This window comes from Phyllostomus hastatus, unplaced genomic scaffold (genome assembly GCF_019186645.2).
Source record: "Phyllostomus hastatus isolate PE091 unplaced genomic scaffold, TTU_PhHast_1.1 phas_contig_1, whole genome shotgun sequence".
In the NCBI taxonomy this organism is placed as follows: Eukaryota; Metazoa; Chordata; class Mammalia; order Chiroptera; family Phyllostomidae; genus Phyllostomus; species Phyllostomus hastatus.
The window spans coordinates 16,311,573-16,330,267 of NW_025333498.1; the positions used below are offsets into that span (position 1 = coordinate 16,311,573).

General features: G+C 34.4%; 1 protein-coding gene across 2 annotated transcripts in view; it reads left to right on the forward strand.

Moving 5' to 3' along the window:
• ATF2 (activating transcription factor 2) overlaps window positions 1-18,695 on the forward strand; it is a 79,702-nt gene that overhangs the window by 23,071 nt on the left and 37,936 nt on the right. Inside the window, exons 4-8 of one of the 2 annotated variants that reach the window (XM_045823567.1) lie at window positions 959-1,028; window positions 11,665-11,761; window positions 14,744-14,862; window positions 15,003-15,131; window positions 17,469-17,584. In XM_045823567.1, the coding sequence (XP_045679523.1) occupies window positions 959-1,028; window positions 11,665-11,761; window positions 14,744-14,862; window positions 15,003-15,131; window positions 17,469-17,584 (531 nt within the window). Of the gene's footprint in view, window positions 1-958; window positions 1,029-11,664; window positions 11,762-14,743; window positions 14,863-15,002; window positions 15,132-17,405; window positions 17,585-18,695 lie in introns of both variants that reach the window. The other variant, XM_045823494.1, reaches the window with a different exon arrangement.

Consider the following 18,695-nt stretch of genomic DNA (forward strand, 5'->3'; position numbering starts at 1 on the left):
ACCATATTACATTAAACCTCTTTTAACCTAAAACACTTCCCCCTACCTTCTACTCCCCCCACTTTGTTCCTCATGCTATTTGTTGAAAAAAACAGTTTTTTTGTCCTATGGAATTTAGCTAAGCACAGCCTGCTGGTGTTGTTTAACATGTTTTTCTGTCACCTATATTTCCTGTAGTTGGATCTACAGAGGATTGATTACATTCAGGTTTGACATTTTTTTCCCCAAGTTTACTTTATGTGCTTTCTATTGCATCATATCAGGAAACATGTAATGTCTTTTTGTGCCTCTTTTAGTGATGTTAATTTGAGACTGACTGGTAAGTTTAGGTGCCATCAGCGCAATCGAACCCTCATAAAGTTCCCATCACTTTTTCTCCTAATGGTTTTATCAGATGTGATAAAATCATTATTTTGTCTATATCCATTATTTTACTGAAGGTCAAAGTGGTGATTTTCTAACAATAAGATTTCATTCTTTCTACACTTCACTATTTAATAGGAAGATTTAGCCTGATAGACCAGGAATCCTACCCTTTTTTTCTGTAGTGTAAAATTTGCATGTTAGACATGTTTGTCTACTCATAGTAAGATAGAAGTCAGGATTAAAATGTCAGTAAAAGTGTGTTATTTCACAGTCAGGTAGGAAAAACAATAAACTTTGGGAAAAATAAAAAAACACTACATTTTTCCCTGACCAGTGTGGCTTAGTTGGTTGGGTGTCATCCGCAAAGCAAAAGGTGGTAGATTCAGTTCCTGGTCAGGTCACATTCCTGCGTTGCGGGTTTTCCCCCAGTCAGGGCACACATGTAAGAGCCAACTGATCAGTGTTTCTCTCATGCTTTTTCTCCCTCTCTCTAAAAATAAATAAATTTTTAAAAAATATATATTACACTTTATTCTTTCTTTAAAAATCTATACTGTAAAACATTTCATCATCTCTTAATGTTTTATTACAGGCAATACAAGGACCTGTGGAATATGAGTGATGACAAACCCTTTCTATGCACTGCCCCTGGATGTGGCCAGGTAATAAACAGATTACTTTAAACTAGTTTTTTATCCATATTTGTTAAAGAACTGATAAAAGTCATTAAATGGATTTCCTTACAATGTTTTGTACAATTTTGGAGCTAAATGAAAACAACCCAGAAAAACTGGAGGAAGAAATTCTTCCTCTTCCTCAGTAGCATTATCTGAGTTTTAAAAAATTCAATCTAATATGGAAAAGAAGTTGTCTTATAATGGAAAGATGGAAAACCTGGACAAAATCCAGGGTTTAAAAGTATTTTCATTTGACCATTATTGGTTGAAAATCACTGTAAACTGCTTGATTGGAAATTAGATGTACATTAGCCTATATGAAAATTACTTTATTTACTAAACTTTTATGAAATTAGCTAATATTCACCTGAGAGCATTACTAATGTATTAATGTTCTTAAGTCTAACATCTTTAATACAGAGCATGTGTGGATGCATTTTCTGAAAATAATACTTCAGTGTTGTTTCAAAAAATAATATTTCAGTGTTTTGTAACAGACTATTAAATTATTAATTTATTGGTATTATAATTATTCTCATCTTAAAATAACTACAGACACTAAGGAATTAAAGAATATATGTAATGTATAGTGAAATTACAGAATACTTAAACATGCAAATTATACATAAAAAATAAGCATTAAAGTGTTTCATTCTGATAAATCACATTTACTCCTGAATTTGGTACAGAGTTGAATGGAAAGAGAGGTGGTATTACTCAAGTCACCCATTTTGCTGGAGTGGATTGAACAGACACATCCTGATTCTGTAATCCCCTGGATTACTGCAAACACAGTGAGGTTCTAGAGCCAGCCTTTGGACAATGAGCAGTTTTGCTATGCTGTTTAGGAATTATTCTTAAAAACTAGTCTCCAACAAACCCCTAATTCCATCTTCCATTCTTCTCTTAGACTAGTAAGAATTATTTGTTATTTTGTGATTGACTTTTATTAATATACATGTCAGTTGTTAATAAAAAGTATTACATTTAAATTTGCTTAAATTCAACAAAACAAAAAGAAACCTATTGCAGACTATAAGAATATGTGTGTGTGTGTTTTATAAGAGATTTTTTCTTAAAAGACCTCTCTAATTAAAAAAAGGAAAACATTAAGTTAGAATTGTTTTATACACTCCCTATTGTGAAAGTATTTAACATTCATACTTCCTTTTACCTCTTCCATCTCTTGATGTCTGATAATTCTGTTTTTTACATTGTCAAGGTTTATAACACATTCTGCCTAATAACCTGTAATTCCCATATTTGCTTAATTTTACTTCCATACTTAAATAATATAGATAGAGAAGAAGGGGAAGAACTAAGCTTTGAGAAACTCTGTATTTAGAAGTCAGAAGGAGGGGGAGGAATAGCATAGAAAGCTGAGAAGCCTCAGACAATGAAGAAAATTATGTCCTGGAGGTCAAGTAGAAGTGTTTCAAAGTGGAGTCACATGTAGTCATGTAGTTGATAGGAAAAGGTAAGGATTCAGTATTTACTGTTGGATTTAGAAATATGATTATCAGAGGAATAGTTTCAGTGAAGCAGCAGTGACAACAATGTGTTTGTAGTAGGTTGAAGAGAAAATGAGGAGAACCAGAAATGAAGGAGACATTATAAGACAGCTCTTCCTTAATATTTTTTTAAATTCTCACCTGAGGATTTTTTGAGTTTAGACAGGGAGGGGGAGAGAGAGAGAGAGAGATGGGAGAGAAACATCAATGAGAGTAAGAAACATTAATCTGCTGCCTCCAACATGCACCCTGACCAGGCATCAAACCTGCAGCCCTTTGCTGTATGGGACAACACTCCAGCCAACTGAGCCACTCAGCCAGGGCAAGACAGCTGTTAGAGTTGAGCTTGAAGGGAGCAAAAAATATAGCTGGAGTAGGATTGAAGGTACAGCTTGTTTGTTTTGCATTTTATAGTAGGAATATCACAACATATTTGACACTGTGGAGAGAGGGACTGTAGGATTGGTATCCTTAAGTAGGTAAGAAGATGGGATCTGGTGCTCTAGTGGAGGGACTGACCTTAGTAAATAAGACCATGGCCAATTATTCCATAGTAACTGAGACTAAAAAGGGAGGGGGTAAAGGTTTGGAATGTTCAAATAGAGAAAAGAAAGCATACAGACATATTTCCTTCAGTATAATCACCATTAAAAAAAACCCTACATTTCTGTTTATTGCAAAGAAATCACCTTTAGAGGCTATGGCAAACTGTTTTAAATAGCCTTAGGAGTGGCAGATTTTTAACCCGTTTTGTATTTGGGATGCTGGTTTAGACAAAGATTCAATCTAACAATAGCTTGAACAGTTTGGGTTTTTTTTTAACATAACAACCTAGAAGTAGGAGTTCCAGGGAAGGTTGCCTACTATCCTCAACATGTGAGTTTCGTTTTTAGGTCCAAGATGGATGTTCCAGCTCCTCCCATCAAGTTCACATTTCAACCATTAGGGAGGGAGAAGGGGAAGCAGAGCACCACATACACACTTGCCATTTTATCAGCATTAACTGGAAGTAATACATACAATTTTCATTTATTCCTTTTGATGAGAACTCAGTCACATGGTCATCTTATTGCTAAGGAAGCTAGAAAATGTAGTCTTGGCTCTGGGCAGTTCTAAAATTGGGAAGTTCTTTTATTGAAGGGAAAACTTTGAGTAATAAGAGGTTGAGAGACAACTAGCAGTCCTTGTCATCATTTTCAGACATGATTTTGAATTTCAGGACATAGCAATAAGTCATTTAGAGGATGAATTTGTTTAAGCTGGGTACAGTAATTCCTCACTTAATGTTGTCAATAGGTTCTGCAACTTGGTGAAACAATATGAAATTTTATCATAGGCAAGAACAAAAGGCTATTCAAGCACCTGCTCTACTGTGTTTGAAGTTTAAAACAAAGTTACCAAAGTCTAGAATTAGTTACCAGTAATGTGTCAGTGTTGGTTTCTTAATTTTGAGAAATGTAGCACAGTAAGTAAGATGAGAACAATAGTGGGAACTGAAAGGGGGTTCGGAGTGTGCGGGAACTCTCTGTACTGTCTTTGTAACCTTCCTGTAAATTTAAGTTTTCCAAAATAAAAAGTTCATTCAATTTAAAAAAAATTTCCACACACAAAAAATGGATTTGGTAATAACACTGCCAACTTTACTAGAATGTTGTGGCAGTCAAAAGGGATAATGTATGTGCAGCACATAATAGGTGCTCAATGAATGCTCCCCAAAACAAAAAAATATATGTTTATTTGGTAATAGTAACAAAAATTCTACCCAAGGAACACACACAAAGTTACTTATCAACCACAGAATAGAGCTTTCAAATATTAAGTGTATACCATGTCTATTATTTATCTGTGCCTCAACTTGTTTCAAAAAGTATTTGAGAATTTAAAGGTTCATATAATAGTTATAATGATAAAAACAGTGATAACCTTTTTTGACTTAGTGACTTTGCAAAGAAGTGTATGTGGATTATGTCATTTAATAATTGCAGTACCCTATGACGAGGGTGCTACTGGCCTTATTTTACAGGTGACCAATTTAATGTAAACATTTAAGAATCTCTCGAGTCACAGAACCAGCAAGTATTGGAAATAAATTGGACCCAAGCCCACTCTTGTGTTCTGTCTGTAAATAGAATGTTCAGACTCCAAGGTGTATTTGAATACACCTTGTTATTTGTTATCTTTCAGTTAACATAAAGTTTTTATTTCCTCTTAATAACATAAGTATCACAGAAAATGTTGACAGCTTAAACAGGGCAAAACAAAATCCAGAGAGGACTCCATTAACATTTGGAGCATTTTATGAGTCCTTCTCTCTTTTATTTTTAAAACAAACTTGGGACTGTACTGCATTTACATAGTTTTGTGTTCTATTTGTATGTAGATTACATTATATGTATCATAAGCATTTTTTGTTAATTTAACACATGGTCCGGGACTTCCGGCAAGATGGAGGAATAGGTGGATGCACCGTACCTCCTCGCACAACCAAGATTAGAACAATAATTTACAGACAGAATAACACTCAGAACTGACAGGATTTATCTGAATGGAAGTTGGACAGCCAAGAAGTTGAAGTAGACCCGTATATCCAGACTGGTAGGAGACAGCCATCCGGGGCGCAAGAACGCAGCGGTGATCCCTGAGTACGCAAGCTGCGGCTGGGGGAACCAGTGGGGCAGCGATTGCGGACCAGGGCAGAGCTCGCTACCCAGGATCCCAGAGAAGGGTCTGAGCCCAGGAGAACGGAACTACCGCCATTGTTCCCTCCCGTCCCCGCTCCCGCCCCCACATATAACGTCACAATCTAGCGACTGGGGGGCCCAGCCCAGGTGAACACCTAAGGCTCCGCCCCCCCACCGTAACAAGAGTGACCAGACCGGGAAAAAAAAAAGGAGAGACAGGGAAAGGCATAAGACATGTTTCCAACATAACAGATCAGTCCCCCAGGACTCATCCTTTTGAGCGACCAAGAAATAGCCAATCTATCAGATGCACAGTTCAAAACACTGGTGATCAGAAAGCTCACGGAATTGGTTGATTTTGGGCGCAATTTAGATGAAAGGATGCAGGTTACCATAAAAGAGATGAAGGAAGATACGCGGAGGAGAGCCAATAGTGAAAGGAAGGAATCTGAGTCTCAAAACAATATGGTAGACCAGAAGGAAGATAGAATCAACCAAGCAGGAAAGCATGATGAAATAAGAATTCAAAAAATTGAGGAAAAGCTTAAGAGCATCCAGGACACCTTTAAACATTCCAGCATCCAAATTATAGGCGTACCAGAATGGGAAGGGGAAAAGCAACAAATTGAGCATGTATTTGAACAAATAATAAAGGAGAACTTCCCCATTCTGGTAAAGGGAACAGTCTTCCAAGAAATCCAAGAAGCTCAGAGAGCCCCAAAGAAGTTGGACCCAAGAAGAAACACACCAAGGCACATCATAATTACATTAGCCAAGGTAAAAATGAAGGAGAGAATCCTAGAAGCAGCAAGAGATAAGGGGGACAGTAACCTACAAAGGAGTTCCCATCAGACTGTCAGCTGATTTCTCCAAAGAGACCTTACAGGCAAAGAAGGGGCTGGAAAGAAATATTCCAAGTCATGAAAGACAAGGACCTACATCCCAGATTGCTCTATCCAGCAAAGCTTTCATTTAGAATGGAAGGGCAGATAAAGTGCTTTCTCAGATAAGGTCAAGTTAAAGGAGTTCATCATCACCAAGCCCTTATTTTATGAAATGCTAAAGGGACTTATCTAAGAAAAGATAAAGAAAAGACATGTATAGTAAAAGGACAGCAAACTCACAATTATTAACAACCACACGTAAAGCAAAACCAAAAGAAACTAAGTAAACAACTAGAGCAGGAACAGAACCACAGAAATGGAGGGCTAGCAGCACGGGGGTGGGAGGAGGAGAGAGAGGGAAAAGGTATAGAGAATAAGTAGCATAGAATGTAGTTCGAAAATAGATAGGGGGAGGGCAAGAATAGTACAGGAAATGTAGAAGCTAAAGAACTCATAAGTATGACACATGGACATGAACTAAAGGGGGAGAACGTGGGTGGGAGAGGGGGTACAGGCTGGAGGGGAGAGAAGGGGGGAAATGGGACAACTGTAATAGCATAATCAATAAAATATATTTTTTAAAAATTTAACACCTGGTCCTATTTGTGTTCATTAAAAGTCGATGTGTCCTGTTCTGTTGCCAGAGCCTGTCCCATAATTGATTTGCCCATTTCTTTATTGTGGAATTTGATAATTTGTAATTTATAAAATTTTTATAATTAATTTTATTATATAATGTGATATACAAATTATGAGTATATAGAATATAGCATGTTATAATTTATATGTAATTTTATAATTCTAGTGTTATAAGCAACAGTGTGGTAAATATCCTACATAACCTTTTATATGCATCTCTAATTTCTCAAAATACAATTTTAAAAACAGAATTACTTAGTCAAAATGTATACACAATTTTGAGGTTCTTCATACATTTTGCCATATTGTTTTAAAAGCTAAACCAACTTTTTATTCTAATAGTTTATTTAAGCACTGGTTTTATCATGAACACTCCAGTTTTGGGTATTATTACTTTGGGGGGTGGCTATATTTTTTCCCTAAGGGATTTAAAATAATCTCAATGTTGTAATAATATCTTAACTGTTACTGATCAAAACAGTAATCTGGCTAATGTCAGATTACTGACATTATCTATTCGTTAAATCTATTTGTTAAATCTAGCTGTGAATGGAAATCGAATAGTCTCTCTTTGGGTTCAAGTAGTATTTCCTAGGAAATCAAAACTTCTAATAAGAGTTGATTTTAGAAGTGATGGTAGTACAAATTATTTTTGGTCATAAGTAAATAATGACTTGATTCCACGTTTGAATTTTAGCTTTAACACACTTAATAGACTTAAATTTAAATTTTCAAATAGATTTTTCTCCTTTTAATTGATTTTAGAGAGAAATATTGGTTTGTTGTTCCACTTATTTATGCATTCATTAGTTGATTCTTGTACATGCCCTGATTGGGGATCGAACCCAGAAGCTTGGTGTATCAGGGTGGTGCTCCAGCCAGCTGAGCTACCTGACCAGAGCCTCAAATAGATTTTTAAATTTAAATATATTTTGTTGATAAAATCATTTCGGAGAAAGAGACCTGTAGAAATCAATGAAAGCATTTTAACTGTTTACTATTGCTGTTAAATCTTTTTTTAGAATGCTTCAGTCACTACTAGGTATTTCACAGAAAAAATTCTGTTAATTTCATTTGTTTTAAAGTGGTGTTCCACTGAATTTGTCCAAAGTGAGATAATTTAGTGAAAGATTTATGGAATATTGGAAGTCCTCTATTTTAGTGATAATAATTTTGCTTTTGGTGACATTTTCATTGGAAATAATTTTTTGCCCTGGCTGATGTGGCCCATGTGGCTCAGTGGATTGAGTGCCAGCCTGCGAGCCCAAGGGTTGCTGGTTCAGTTCCAGTTGAGACACACGCCTGGGTTGTGGGCCTGGTCCCCCGTTGGGGGCATGAGAGAGGCAACCAATTGATGTATCCCTCACACATTGCTGTTTCTCTCCCTCTCTTTCTCCTTCCCTCTCTCTCTCTCTAAAAGTAAATAAAATCTTTTAAAAAAAAACTTCTTTTGGTAGAATGTTTATATATTTATTATAAACTGTTTTATGAAGGAATTGAAGATTCATTTTATTTAAAGTTTCAGTGGAGGGGTGTGTGTGTGTGTGTGTTGGTGTGTGTTAATCAGTAACTTCCTGATGTTGGCTAGATCCTTCAAGTGGTATTGTCCTGATGGCTTTATAACTCATTTGAACCTGTTTACCTGTTAAACAGGAATTAAAATCTATATCCAGTATATGAATTAAATGCAGAATGACTAATTTCTTAGGTAGTGCTAGTGTGTTCAAACCTTGGAATTACAGATTTCTCAGCTATCAGAGCTTATTATCAATCTATTATAGAGGCATCTGATTTATATCCCTCCAACTTGTAGGTTACCCTTCCTCTTTTTAACCTTTTAAGAGAGATGATTATCTTGTTCCACCTTTCTTGACTGCCTTTCCCATTGTTTATTCAGCTATACGCTTGAAGTCTTGTTAACACAATACTTGGCACATTTCACATTGGATTTGTGCTCTCAATATGTTCTTACTAGCAGTATCACTATGATTTTCTTCAAAACTTATTTTTAGAATAAACTTTTTAATTTGGCTGGGACAGCAATTCAAATAGATTTTGCAAAACTAGGCTTGCAGTTGTAATGCAAATAGTATAATAATTAATAAATAATACAAGAATAAACTTTCACATACTCAAAACTGTAAGCCTACGTTTGCCCACTCCAGTATATATCTTTTCTTGATGACAGCCTTTTGATAAGGTTGCCTTTTGCCACTGTCTTTAACTTTCTTGTTAAAGGCAAGTAAATTTTCTTACATGACAATCAAGGTTAAACTCACCTGTATCAAGTGCCAATTTCAGTGTATTTTATCCATGTATATAAATTATATCACCAGTTTCCTTTAATACCATCAATATTTCCTTTATTAATAGCATTTAGATCAATTTGATCTGGAGATCTTGCATATTTCTTGCATTTCCCATTTTAATATTAATATGACCCTAAATGTTTTTTAGGGTCTTTTTAGCTACTCCTTTTCACCTAGGATCAATCTTGCTGCCATTTTCACATGTTTTGTACAAAACATAATGTTATTTATTCTTCATGTTGTTGCTCTTTGATTTGAATATTTGTGGTCAAGTCAATCCAAGCAGAAGATACTAGTAGCATAAAATTCCTGGGAGATAATTTTCCAAGTCCTCATCTATTAATTATGCTGACTTTGCCATTGTAAAATCTAGGACCTCTGCCAAATACATTCACTCACAAATGTTTAATGATTCTCTGTGGAGAAGCCACATTGTTAGGCTATTTGTAACATAAAGTGAATTGTGCTTTAAGATTCATTTAATGAAGAATGTAAGATACACACATTTACAACTGTAATGCAAAGGTTAAAAGCAGTGAAATAATGCCAGTAATAAACTCTATAGATATGTGCATTCTCCAAGAGCTTTGTTACTCAGAAGTCTGTCAAAGAATGACTACTTATTTCTGTAAATTTGGGAAGGATTTTTATAATGATAAAGCATAGGAAAATAGCACTTGGGTGGGGAAGAACTGGGTTGTTGTTTCAGTGCCTTTAGTTGGTGCTTAGTAAATGTTTGAAGAGTGAGTGGATGAGTAAATCAAGCGATAGAGATACTGTTGCATCTAAACACTCACCTTCAATAGGACCACGGAAGATTCTGACAGAGTGTCTCATAATAATAGACATTTTTCCATTAGTGTGTACAGTAACCTACAGACTTAGTGGCAACAACATGTACCATGATAGCAAAATATGGCCAAATTAAATGAAAGCTTAATTCACATTACTGAACAGTCTCTAGTTTTGGTGGGTTTTTTGTTTCTTCTTTAGGCTGGGCTTAAAGGTTCAACTGTTTTATTGGGTCTTTTTGTTTTTTTTTTAATCATATTTTTATAGGTTAGCAGTGATCATTTTTAGAATAAGTACCTCATACACATGTACACATGTATCAAATTTTGCTTGACACTTAAATTTCTGAATTTTATTAACATAAGTTTTCTGCAAATTATACTCTTCCATTGTTTTAGGGATCAATGAAACATAAAATAAAAATGGCACAGACCAATATGTAAGAGTATAACAAAAATGGATGGTGATACACTGTTTTATTGTAAAGGAGCTCATTCTTTGAATTTTTATTGACTACTTATTATATGTTAATTTTGGAGGACCTCAAACAATAGGAGCTCAGCCTACTTAAAAGGACAGATGTACAAAATTGTTAATACAATATTGATAGGTACTGTAACCAAGGCATTGTGCAGAGCATAATGGGTATAAATGAGAGGGATTGACTTCTACAGATTGAAGATCTGGTTGGCTTGTAAGGATAATGTGGGTACTTAGTATCATACTTTTAGAATTAGAAAATTTTAGAATAAAAAGCATAATGGAAAAAAAAGTTTCATTCTTTTATACTGTTTTAATGTTACCCTATAGCTACTATTACTGGTTCCATGAAAGGAAACAGTAAATTGGGTAGGAGGAAGTAGGGACTGGACCACAAGGAAGGAATCCATTATGATGGTTTGGGGGAACTAAGGTCAAGTATGTGTAATTTTAACATCCTTATTTATAAGGATGTTGTCTAGAGAGTGAGTTTAGATCTCTTAATTTGGCATTTTACAATTATTGCTCTGAAATAACAGAGAGTAAGTGCTCACAATTTGCAGTTATAAATGTTGCTTAGTAAAGGGTATCTTCATAAACATTGTTGTCCAGACATTCAGGTGATATTAAAATTATGCATTTATTATATTGTAAGCACAAATATTACCTTTTGCATGCAGGACCTATCCAAGTTAATTGTAGCTTTAAAGGTAATTTTGTTTCATTTTTAATGTAAGAACTGTGGTAGAAAAAAAATGAAAAAAATCAGTATTTTAAGTTAAAATTTTATTTTAAAATTATTGCATTGGCTACTGTTTCTTTACTGATTATGACAGAGGCATTCTTTTTACATATTGGTAACATAAAGAACCTGATTTACTTCTTAATTCATCCAAGAGTAATATTAAAAAATTCTCATTTTAAAAGTGGTAAGTAACTAGAAGTCTATGTAAATACAGTACTTCTTTCCAAAGTCTTTACACTACGGAGCATATATTTCTACTATGACATGGCAAAAATTATAGAGGTCTGTTTTTAGTGTCCAATAAAATTTATATAAAGTTTCTTTGCCTCAGGTTTTGTTTCTCAAAGGAGCTATGTGTCCTAGTAATATATCAGCATTGGTTATTCTTGGGTAATAGGTTTCTCTGTGATAATTTGAAATCTAGTATGTTTATCTATACTAACAGTAGATTCTCTTATAGTTAACAAACTGCTATTTCATTGTTAATGGTGGTTTTACATGTTGTGGAAATGAATTTCCTTATTTTACCTATTTGATCAAATTGAAAATCTTAACTATATTTTAAAACTTTTTGCCACAGCGTTTTACCAACGAGGATCATTTGGCTGTCCATAAACATAAACATGAGATGACACTGAAATTTGGTCCAGCACGTAATGACAGTGTCATTGTGGCTGGTTAGTATATGCTTTTATTAATAGCTTATATACATATTTCACCTGGAATGTGCACAATTTTTGTGTATTCTATGTAAATAATATAGTCTGGTGATATTCCAATGACTTCATTTACAGTAAATGTTGGCAACATGTATTTTACCCATTACATCTCCATGTTTCCTTCTGACCATTCATTTCACTTTTTTGTATGGTTTTGAAATGTAGATTTCAATGTCAATTTTATGGAAGTTAATTAGAAACCTGGGAGCATTTATACCATCTCCAAAGTTTACATTTAATAGATAATTGAACTAATGTGATGTTTGGTCATTGTTTCTTTTAGCTGTTCACACCTGGCCTGTGGTGCTGTGTGAAGATAGAAAATGATCACGCTTCTCCTGTTGGAGAAAGAGCACTTATCCAATTTGTTCACTAGGATTTTGTTTCTATTTCTTTTGTACTAAACATCTGTGTTAGTAAAGTGCTCTCCTAAATTCAGTCAGTGTTTTTGTATGTTGATTCCATGAACATACAAGATCACCTAAGCAGATACAATCTTTCACAATATGTGAAGAGAGAAACCCAACGTACAAATTTGTTTCTTGTCCTCCATGCTGTTAGTTGCCCCTCTTTTGTTATTTGAATATATATAAGCACATACCTGTTTATATGTACACACACAATATGTTTAATTTCAATGAATTTTACATATTTTATAATTATTGTGGTAAGAAAAATCTATATGAAATTTAGTATTTTTATATAAATTTCAGACTTTTAGTGTCATAACCACAGATTTACATAAGTATTCAAAATAACACTAAATTCTTTCCTCTTATAAAGCTTAGGTTTTTACACTCTTTGTAAGTCTGTATTTATACCTGAGTACTGAGAATGATTAACACTTTAAAAAAATTACCCAAATGTAGAGATCAAATTTTCATATGCAATCTTTAGAGATAGTGAGGCAAATATCACATCGTTCTTCCAATACTTTTAGCATCAAAATTTTTGTAATGAAAAAATTGGATATAACAAAAAGTTGGTGATTTATTAAAAGTATTTATTTATGAAAAATTTAGGGGAATGCTCAACCTATCTTCAGTTCCATTAAGTAAAAGGAAACAGAATAGAGTAAGGTGTGCATCTTTAGAGTGTTGTGCCTCAGATATGAGCCAGAACTGAAAACAGTCAAATAAGCGGTATAACAATAACCTGGAACAGTCACTCTCCCAGGCATGGAAGTCTTTGCTTCTCTGAAACTGACTGCCTTAGGGCACTGTCTGTCTTTGTAACTTTTTAATTCAAAAGTGTTTGAGATTGCTTTCTAGAATTACTTTCCTGTTTGCATGTAATACAGTAGAAAATAGAACACATTCAAACACAGCACTTAACCATATTTTTTACTAATATATGTCAAGATGAGTAGTTTAGCATTACTATATATATAGAATGCATGATGTGTGTACTATATATTTGATGAGCATCAGTCATAAGCCATCTGCATGTTTAAACAATTGTGCCTGTGTTGACTTTCTCAAGCCTGACCTCTCCAGTAATCACTGATAAAAGTGATTTATGCATATGTGTTTTATTTTTAAGACTTTTCTCTCCCTTTAACACACATTAGGAAGGAGCCTTTTGTTGGCCCTAGATAGGTAAATCTTTTAAGTGTGAACAGAAAACTCAATTATGTTCAGTTTACTAAGTCAGTCACAATAGACCTAAGCTGATACATGTACGATGGGCCCTTGTGTAATACAATATTGGAAATCTTTTGGTGGGTAGGTGATATGTAAGTTGCAGACTAATAGGAAAAAGGATAACACAATAGAGTCTCTAGTAACTCTGTTAATACTAATAGTATCTGAGATAGGCCTACTTTATGTGTAATGTGTGACAAGTAGTCATTTTAGTGCTAAACTACATGTGTAATAAACATATTAGTCCTCTGATATGGTATTAGTATATGTGTGGAGGCAAAAACAAATCAGTAAGTAATGCCCATTTTGGGGACAATAATTAACAAATATATTTTACAAAAGATTTTATGAGTATTTTACCTTAAATGAAAATCATCCTTATACATTTATTTGGTTTAAGCTAGATTCATTATATAACCTATAATATTGATGCCCTAAAATATAAAATTTGAATGTGCTGCCAACTCTGATCAACATGAATAGCCTTGAAAATAATAAGACTTTTAACAGACAAAATTTGTAAATTTACTATTTTTATGCACATGGACCATAACAGTCATTTGGTCTATAACCAACACATGTACATAGGTGAATTCAGTATTCAAATATAGTGAAAATATTTCAAGTTTGGAGAATGTAAAGTTGACTTACTCCTCTGCTGCTCAAAAATTAAGCTAGAACATTCCATAGATATGGAACTCTTACATAGCTAGCTCCTCATACAAGCTTGAAAAATGCATTAAAATAGAAAGTTAGCTTCAGTAGGTAGTAATCAGGGATTTTGTTTTAGTTTGTTTTTGTTTTAGGGGCCTAATTTTAAACCTTTTTTATCTTGTGTATTTGATTTACCTGCTAAAGATTGTTTTATTTAAGCATGCTTCCATAATAGATTATCAGCACTAGTGGAAGGGCCACATTTGAGTGAACATACATGCTCTTGTCTTAGTTTTCCCCAGATTGCATGTATTTTAAACATAATTTTAATGTAAATTATTAAAAACTGTTGAATAATGACAATAATTGTTCTCTGAGTAGAGGATGTTTATGTCACTGTACTCAGAAGGTATGGACTAAGGAACAAGAAGGACTTCTTTCATGGTTCATAAACTGGATGAAATATCTTGAACTGCAACAGGTACTTAACCAAATTTTGTTTGCTTTAAAGGAAGAGGACTTTCCAAAGAGAGAATTAACAGCTGACTGAACCAGTCCTGCTAATTTGTTAATTTACTACATATATTTTAGGGTTCTTTATGATATTTAAATCTATGTGATTGCTGCTTGACATTTATTTCAGATCAGACCCCAACACCAACAAGATTCTTGAAAAACTGTGAAGAAGTGGGTTTGTTTAATGAATTGGCAAGTCCATTTGAGAATGAATTCAAGAAAGCCTCAGAAGACGACATTAAAAAAGTATGTTGTTAACCATGGTATTAAAGAGTACTTCTGGCAGAAAAACAATTATAGTTTACACTCCTTCTTTCTTATTTCAGATAAACTAATTGGCTATTTTTTAACTTCTAACTTGTTTTTAATGTTTACGTTTATCTTAGATGCCTCTAGATTTATCCCCTCTTGCAACACCCATCATAAGAAGCAAAATTGAGGAGCCATCTGTTGTGGAAACAACTCACCAAGATAGCCCTTTACCTCACCCAGAGTCTACCACCAGTGATGAAAAGGTTAGACATTGGTCTTTATGGTGAAAACATAAACTAAGTGGAAAAATTAGTACCTTAAGTGAAGATTAATATTTGACCTACATAAATGTTAAGGTCATAAATTGTACATAACTTAGTGTCAGGTTGTAACAGTTTTATATGTGAAAGCCTTTAACTCCTCATAGAAATGTCAGGGAAAGAAAATTCTATCTTTATAGATAATTAGCTCTTTATTACACAAAATATAAGGGAGAGTAGTCATTTTAGATAAAGCTTATTTTTAAAAGGATATATAAATTCAAAAAGTTAATTTTTCTGGGCTTTGCTATTCTTAACAACTTTTATACAGTGACAGCTTAATTAAGAATGTTTACAGTGAGAAATTTAACAAAGGTTATTTAGGTGCTTAAAGGGTTAACAGCATTACTCATCCTTAGCAATGGATCTTGGGTAGCAGCAACTAAAATAATGATGATACTATCTTAGTACAAGGCCTTTAGTAGGTGGTTTAGGGCCTCATTCCTAGATCTTGAATGGCCTGGTAACTTTGAACCACCTCGTCTCTCATCTTAAAATTCCTATGTCTCAATCAGAGCCCTTGATTCTTTCCACAGTTTTTCCTATCTCAGTATATTTTCTTTCAATCCATCTAATTGCTCAAGCCAAGAACCCTTAATTTCTTCTTTTCCTTCACACTGAAACCAACAGTAGATCTTACCAGACCTACTTCCTGAATACATCAATTTATCCTCTCCCATCTTCAGTGTCACCACTTTAGTGCAAGCCACCATAATAAATTGTCACTTCCCTGCTTGAAATCCTTTGGTTTTTCATTGCATTTAAGATAACTCACACTTCTTCCATAAGTCTTCATTGATCTTGGTTTGTCTACCCATCTAACCTCACCTCGTGCCACTCTCTGGTGTATTTATCAAATATTGCAAGTTCTTTCTTGGCTCAAAGACATCATTACTCATAGTATTGATTCCTTCTCCCTAGAATGTTCTCCTTATCCTTTCAGTATCAGTTCAAATACTATTTTTTTTTTCAAAGTCTATCTTCATTATACTATCTAAAGTAACCAACTCCAACCTTCCTTCAGTTTTTCATTATCTATTATGTTGTATTTCTACTGTATAGCACATTTCAATCTGTAATTTTGTTTTATTTGTTTATTGTCTGTCCTTTATCACTAGTTCTTGAGAGCATGTTATACATTCTCAGACTGTGGAGTAGATGAAGCTCCAGTAGTAATAGTTTATCTTTCTGTGTAGCGTAATAAGATTTTGGTAATAAGTGGCAGCATAAAAGCCAATTCAAAGTACACAGTAGACCCAATTTTATACTGCCTAGTTAAGGAGTTCTGATAAGGCCCTTAATCTGTATCCTAATGTGTAAAACCAGGGAAAAGACCATCTATAAGGTCCCGACCAAGTCATAAATTCTATGTTTTCCTTTAATTTGGAAAGTTCTCATGCCATTAACTATTTTTATAATTCTATAATTATGTATTTTATATTTAAGATATCCACTATTTTTGGCCTCTTGATACTGAGAAGTTATTGATAATGGAGGGGTACCTACCTAAAGCAACATTTGCATTGCTTTAATTTTTCTTTTTTGTCCTTTCCAGAGGACATGCTTACTAACTTTAGAGTTACAAGAAGGGAGGGAGAAGGAGAGAGGGAGGGAAACATCGATGTTAGAGAGAAACATTGATTGGTTGCCTCTTGTATGTGCCTGACCTGGGACTGAACTTGCAACCTTTTGGTTTACAAGACAGTGCTCCAACCAATTGAGCCACAACAGCCAGGGCACCTTAAAAAATTTTTTTAAGTATTTGTATTACTGAATTTGTATCAGCTATAACATGACCTCCCTACACCTCTTTCCTCGTGTTTATCATATAATGATGCAGCAGAACTAAGCAGTCCCTTCTGGATTTTAAGTTCTATGATTCCATGAGAATGGCTGTTATTTTTATTTTTTACTAAAATTCTTATGGTATCATAGACAAGTTGCTGAGCCTAATAACTTATTTCTGGATTGATGGGAAAACAAGTTGTACTGAAAAAACCACTCAGATGTTTTTTAAATTAAGATATGAACATAGCATTTGAAACTTTAGAGCTGTCTCTAAAATTTTCTTTTAATTAACTTTACACATTAATTTACTTTGGGGGATATTAAGTACTATCCTGTGGATGCTTTCGAAGTGTGTTATATTCTATTCATTAAGGTACATGAATTGACTTGCATTTTTCAATTCTACTCTCTTCTATCATTATTAAATAGGAAGTACCATTGGCACAAACTGCACAGCCAACATCAGCTATTGTTCGTCCACCATCATTACAGGTTCCCAACGTGCTGCTTACAAGTTCTGACTCAAGTGTAATTATTCAGCAGGCAGTACCTTCACCAACTTCAAGTACTGTAATCACCCAGGCACCATCCTCCAACAGGCCAATTGTGTAAGTGATTTGGGCCATTTATTGACCTATTTGAACTGTTAAGTTTTTGTTGTCACATTATCATTAAAATTGTGACATCATTAAAATCAGGGGTGTGTATATGAGAGAAGGAGAGACAGGTGGGAAGGATCGTATTCTGCATGCTTTGGTTTTGGGAAAAAGTACTTGGGTAGTCTTCTTTAAATATACAAGGGTGTGTGTGTGTGTGTGTGTGTGTGTATACAGGGTCTGTCCAGAAACTATCCAGCTGTGTAATATGTATGAAAAATAGAGACATCGAAGAAGGTACAAGAAACATTGTACCTAGGACAATGATGCCTCAGTTCCCTTCAAAATAGGCACCTTAGGACCTCACACAGTTCTCCCAATCACCATCAGCTGCCCTGTCACATTTTATTGGACCTCATTGACAGTCTGAAAGCTCTTCCCTTTCAAAGGTGATTTTAGTTTTGGGCAAAGCCAGAAGTTGCAGGGCACCAGATCTGGGCTGTAGAGGGGCTGAGTCACTTGGGTGATTTGATATTTCACAAAAAATCTCTCCATGAGACATGATACATGAGTAGGTGCATTGTCATGGTGAAGCTGCCAGTCACCAGTTGTCCATAGCTGCAGCTTCTGTATTATCCAAGTAGCTTAATGCAAAATTTGGTGCAGATTCATTGCTCTACTTAACTCATTTTGATTGCCTCGTCCACACAGTACACATGCTCACTCAGCAGCGTCTACTGCCCCCACTGACTAGTACAGTGAAGTCTTCCTTGTTCACGCATGCACATTCCAGTCCACGCTCTTTGGCTGCCAGGTTACATCAATGTCACATAAACCATTCTAGTTATATTAACAATGGCTGGACTTTTTCCAGACAGACCTGATAGATATAAAATTGGAAAATAAATATCTAAAACTTAGATGGTATTTCTTTTAGACTGGTAGTTATTCAGAGCTTTCTAATAAGAATTTTTCTCATTAATATATTGGAGAGTGTCCTAAATAAATCCATAACTGTTTCTGTTTTTTTCCTGTTTTCTTTTGTTTTGTTTTGTTTTTATTCACACTGCCACATATATTATGAATTTAAGATACAATTAAAAGTGATTAAATTTTGTGATTT